The sequence below is a fragment of the Piliocolobus tephrosceles genome, chromosome 21, assembly GCF_002776525.5.
Source record: "Piliocolobus tephrosceles isolate RC106 chromosome 21, ASM277652v3, whole genome shotgun sequence".
Lineage (NCBI taxonomy): Eukaryota > Metazoa > Chordata > Mammalia > Primates > Cercopithecidae > Piliocolobus > Piliocolobus tephrosceles.
Window position 1 is genome coordinate 1,087,048 of NC_045454.1, and position 5,728 is coordinate 1,092,775.

General features: G+C 59.0%; 1 protein-coding gene across 4 annotated transcripts in view; it reads left to right on the plus strand.

Annotated features, from left to right (window-relative positions):
- The window catches only part of TTYH1 (tweety family member 1), a 28,553-nt gene that overhangs the window by 1,799 nt on the left and 21,026 nt on the right, over positions 1 to 5,728 (plus strand). For all 4 annotated transcript variants that reach the window (XM_023197352.2, XM_023197353.2, XM_023197354.2 and 1 more), the window contains 3 exons: positions 2,077 to 2,255; positions 4,237 to 4,348; positions 5,183 to 5,403. In XM_023197352.2, the coding sequence (XP_023053120.1) occupies positions 2,077 to 2,255; positions 4,237 to 4,348; positions 5,183 to 5,403 (512 nt within the window). The remainder of the gene's footprint in view (positions 1 to 2,076; positions 2,256 to 4,236; positions 4,349 to 5,182; positions 5,404 to 5,728) is intronic.

The following is a 5,728-nucleotide window of genomic DNA, read 5'->3' on the forward strand; positions in this document are numbered from 1 at the left end:
TATGCACAGGCACACTCAGACACGCCCACTTACTCCCAGTACACACATCTGCATAGGCACACACAACCACCCATTACACACTCACATGCACACACTCCCATTACACACATCTGCACAGGCACACACACGCTCCCATTACACACTCACATGCACACACTCCCATTACACACTCACATCTGCACAGGCACACACACGCTCCCATTACACACTCACATGCACACACTCCCTTTACACACATCTGCACAGGCACACACACGCCCACTTACTCTCATTACACACATGCACACTCACACACATCTGCACAGGCACACACACCCACTTACTCTCATTATACACCACATGCACACACATATGCACACACACATATACCCATTTACTACTCCCACTATGCACTCACACCCACATACAACACGCACATATAGACACATGCATACACTCACATGGCTAGACCCACTTACACATACACAATCACACATATGCACACACACTGCACACAGTGACTCAACACATGCTCACATACACACATAAGCATTTACTCCCATATACAAGCACACACTGCACTTATATATGTGCTCACACACTCATGCATGCACAGTTACACGTACACGTTTATACTCCCATATACATACACACATGCACATACACAAACATTTATACATTTCACATTCACATATACACACACATGCACACATATATTGACTCTAACGTTCATGTGTACACACACCCTCACATGCAGTCACGCATCCATACACACTCACCCACACTGTTACACACACACAACCGGACCCACTCACAGACCCAAGGAACTGTGCCCAGAACACGCAAATGCCCACAGGTGTTCTCATTTGCAGACAGCAGTGCACCCAGGAGGCACACTCAGGTGCATCCTCATCTCATGGAGACAACCCGAAGATAAAAACATCCAGTCTCACACCGGAAACACAAACACTGCACACACTTGGGACACACACACACACCACTGTGCCTCTGTGTGTGTGTGTGTGTGTGGACAAAGGCAGAAACACCATGGTTTAGGGGAAACAGCCTTGGCAAATCCAGAAGTGTGACTCTGATCCCAATGTTGTCCCTCCAAGCTCCGGGGCTCAGTGCAAACCCCCTGGGCCACTGTGGTCCTCTGGATCTCTGGGACTGCACAGGTCAGCTGGAAAATCCCCACCACGTGGAGACCCTGTTATTCTGCAAGGCTTTCCCCACCGCAGAATGTTTCCACTGCCTGCCTCTGTCTTCCCGGGCCTTGGCTCTCTCAGCCTCTCCGTCCCTGTGTGTCTCTCCTGTCTCTACAGTGTTCTCACGCTCTCTCTCCCTTACTCTGCTCTTCCTCTCTGATTTGATCCCTTTTGCTCTCTGCCTTTTTCTGACTCATGCCCAAACCTTGTCTTATCTTTGTCTCTTTTTTTGGTTGTGTCTTTCTGCCTGCGCCTCCTTCCATCTCTCTCTCTCTCTGTTCTGTCTTCATTCTCCCAGTTTCCATTTCTGAGTCTTGCATACACACACACACACACACACACACGTTGCCACACAGCCCCTCGCCCCGTCTCTGGGTGACAAGCTCAGGCGCAGTGGGTGTGGCGCTCAGCAGCAGGGGAGACAGTGGGCAGGGAGGAGAGGGGGAGGAAGCACACCTCCCCCAGCCTGGCCCGAGGCACCAGGAACAGGTGCCCCCACACCCCCACCGCCCCGCTGATCCCACAGGACTGTGGAGGGGCCTCGGGAAATGCTCCATTCCAACTGCTGGCTGCAGAAGGAAACCCAGGCTCGGAGAAGGGGTGGTTCCTGCTAAAGGTTGCACAGCCATTGGAGGGCAGAGCAGAACTGGGACCCAGGGCTTGGGGCCCCCAGTTGGCAGCTCCCTCCAGCAAGCTGGCCCTGACACCTGGAGCCCCAGCTGCCAGCCTGGGAGGAGCTGGGCCCCAATCTCCCCCAAGATTAGGCCAGGGATGCCTCCCACCTTCACTCTGACATCCCAGACCCCGACCCCCAAGCCACGCAGGAAGGGGGATCTGAGTGTGGACCACGCTGGTGCCCCCGGAGGCCTGATGTCACCCTCTTCCCCAGGCCTTGTTGCTGGTGGCGGCCTTGGCGGGCCTGGGCTTGGGCCTGAGCCTCATTTTCATCGCTGTCTACCTCATCCGATTCTGCTGCTGCCGGCCGCCCGAGCCTCCCGGGTCCAAGACCCCCTCGCCCGGAGGAGGCTGCGTCACCTGGAGCTGCATTGTCGCCCTTCTCGCCGGCTGGTAATGGGGCCCCAGGGTGGGTGGGCGGTGGGGACAGGGCTCCCCAAGCTCTCTGCTGGCCTTCCTGGGGGTGTCCTCCGGGGACGTGGAGGAAGCAGATGGGAAGGAGGAAATTCCCTCGTCCCTCTCCCCGCCATTTGCAAGCCCGCTTCCGCGCACAGCAGGCAGGACTCTTCCATTTGATGGATGGAGAAAGTGAGGTTCTGGAGAGGAAGTGAATCAAGGGCAGTCATCTGGTGAGAAGGTGCAGGGGCCGTCAGATGGCTTGGTTTTGGTGGCTCTCCCATTGAATAGCCGTGTGACTTAAGGGAGTGATCGTCTCCCTGGGCCTCAATGTCCACTTCTGTAAAGTGGGTATTATCGCCTCGCCCACCTCCTGCTGGGGTAAGATGGAGAGAAAGCACGGTGTGTCTGGCTTGTCTGGCTTGCAGCTACTCTCAACCAGCGTTAACTGGTGATGTCTGTCATTCCGTCATTCACCAGCTCATTCATTCGACAACTATTTATTGAGTATCTACTATGTGCCAGATACTGACCAAGCCAGGCAAGGAGCCCCTCATGCAGCTTACGTTCTAATCAGGGAGACGGACGATAAATAGATACTCACCCTCCAAGAGCACCTCATCTGTGCCCAGACCTGAGCTGGTCTAAGTCCTTCTCACAATAACGCTGCTGGATTCAGGGGTGTCAGGCCCAGTTTCCAAAGAGGAAGGCTCAGGGACAGAGGGGAGGTCACCTTTGGAGGCCACGTGGCTTAAGAGGCAGCATGGAGATTCAGACCCAGGTTAGTAGGATCCTGTCACACCCCTCAAAGGGAGCTTAGGGGGCTTCCAATGTGAACACACCACCTACCAAAAGCAAGCTCTGAGCATAGCCCCCTCCCCAGCAGAGCGGCACCCACAGGTTACAGCCGGCTATCCTCTGCCACAGACGGGCGGTCCCAGAGGGCTAGAGGCCTGCCCCCAGACCCACAGTGGGCAAGGGGAGGGACCTGTATGGGTGCCCTGTATCCAGGACGCTTCCTCCTCCGGCTCTCTGGCGTGGGGGGAGACAGGGGAGGTGGACAAAGGCCCAGTGGGGGAGAGACACGGCCCCAGCCCCCGCAGCCTGGGAACAAGAAGAGCTTTGTAGGACTCCAAACAATGGGGCGGGGACACTGGGCGTCCGACCCGAGGGATGGGGGTGGAAGCCCAGCCAGGGCTGGGAACTGTGAGGGTGTCAGGCTCCCGCCCCCTCCACTGCGGGACACCGGCCGGGGGCGGGGACGGGAGGGGTCTGGGGCCCCACATTCAGGCCCCACAATGGAGCTCTGTGTGTTGGCAGGGCCCGGGCGGGGGCACGGCTTCTGGCCCATCCTCCAGCCTCCCTCCCACACTCCCTTACTTCCCTCCCAGCTGGCCAGACGCTTGGGTCCCGGGTGGGGGAAGGCTGAGAGCTCCAGGCTCAGCGTCTCCCCCAGGAGATGGTGGCAGCTGCCCCCTCGTACCCTTAGGAACCCCCAGCAGGTGGGGGCGGGGGACGTCTCAGCACGAGGGGTTGACGCTGCGGACTCCAAGGACCCTAGAGCACCCTAGGACAGGTGCCAGGAGGGCTGCCCGCCTGGCAAAGGATGTGGGGGAAGGGTGTGGGGCAGGCAGGCACCGGGAGGGGAAGACGGCCCATCCCGAAACTGGGTGTGACTGGGGTTCTGCTCCAGGGAGGTGCGAGTTAAATCGGGGGCTCCCTCCCCCCTACCACTCCACCCACCATTAGCATCACAATGACGTCCCTCTGCTGGGGGAGTGAGGCCTTCCCGTTACCTTGGCAACCGATGGGGGCCAGGCTGAAGTCGCCCTTTTCCCACGGGCTGGACCAATGGGGTGGGGCTGAGAGATGGGAGGGGTGGATAAGAAGGCGGGGTGGAGGGGATGGGGTGGGAGAGGACGGTGGCCCCCGGGGTCCTGGGACCCGCTGAGATTCCTCTCCCTCCTCCTCCGCCCAGCATTGGCATTGGCATCGGTTTCTATGGCAACAGTGAGACCAGTGATGGGGTATCCCAGCTCAGCTCCGCGCTGCTGCACGCCAACCACACACTCAGCGCCATTGACCACCTGGTGAGGGGCCAGCGACCAGTGGGACCCCAGACCCACACCCGGATGGGCTCCCCACACCCGAGGACAAAGGGATCCAGACTCAGAGCTAAGACCCTGGGCTTGAAGCTTAGGACCCCAGATTCGGAACTTCATCCTGAGACCCACAGACCTCAGACTGTCCACCCAACCCCCTACCCTGGCTGCAAATTGAGGACCTCACACCCAGGCCCAGCCCTGGACCTTACCTGAAACCCCCAAACCACACAGAAACCAGCTACCGGGGACACCAGCCCCTGTCCTCGGGCCAGATCCAGGGCCCCAGCCTCTGTCCTCGGGCCAGATCCAGGGCCCCAGACCCGATTCTTGGCCCATAAGCAAGCTCAGGGACCCCCGCCCTGAGGCCCAGGTCCTCGACTTGAGGCTTCAGCTCTGACCTCAGCTCCAGGATTCTGGGCGCTGGGGCTGAGGCCTGGCCCTACTTTAGGCCTTAGATTCCATGTCCAGCTGCAGACCCTAGACCATGGGACCCAGACTTGAGACCCCAGATTCTGGAAGGCAGATGAAAACTTCAGACCTAAAGCTCCAGACTTAATCTCAGTCCTGGGGCTGGACTCACTACCCTGGGCTCAAATTACCAACCACCCGGAGCTCTGGATAGAGGCCACAGAACTCCAGGAACTTGACATTGGAGCCTCTCCCCAACCCCTTCCCTTCCTCAATCCTCAGATGTCCCAGACTCCAGATCTCAGACACCCGCTACTGTGCACCTCCCCTTCACCTCTAAAACCCCAGGCCTTGACCGCGGGCTCCCCCAAGGATGTCCTTCCCAGACCTCAGCCCCTGTCCTGTCCCCAGGTGTTGGAGACGGTGGAGAGGCTGGGTGAGGCAGTGAGGACAGAGCTGACCACCCTGGAGGAGGTGCTCGAGCCGCGCACGGAGCTGGTGGCTGCTGCCCGAGGGGCTCGGCGGCAGGCAGAGGCGGCGGCCCAGCAGCTGCAGGGGCTGGCCTTCTGGCAGGGAGTGCCCCTGAGCCCCCTGCAGGTGGCTGAAGATGTGTCCTTCGTGGAAGAATACAGGTGAGAGGCTGCTGCTGTTCTTGCTCTCTGTGCCAGCAGCTCTCAGACGGAGTCCCCGCCATGTCTGGAGACAGTTTTGGTTGTGACAGCCGGTGGGGGGCGGTGTGCACCTTCTGGCATCCAGTGGGACTGTTCAACACCCTGCAAGGCACAGGACCCCCCTCCCCACCCATTGGCAGGGAATGATCCAGCCACCATGTCAATGATGATGAGGCTGGCAAGGCTCAGTGGCTCAGGCCTGTAATCCCAGCACTTTGAGGGGCTGAGGTGGGTGGATGACCTGAGGTCAGGAGTTTGAGACCAGCCTGGGCAACAGGGTGAAACC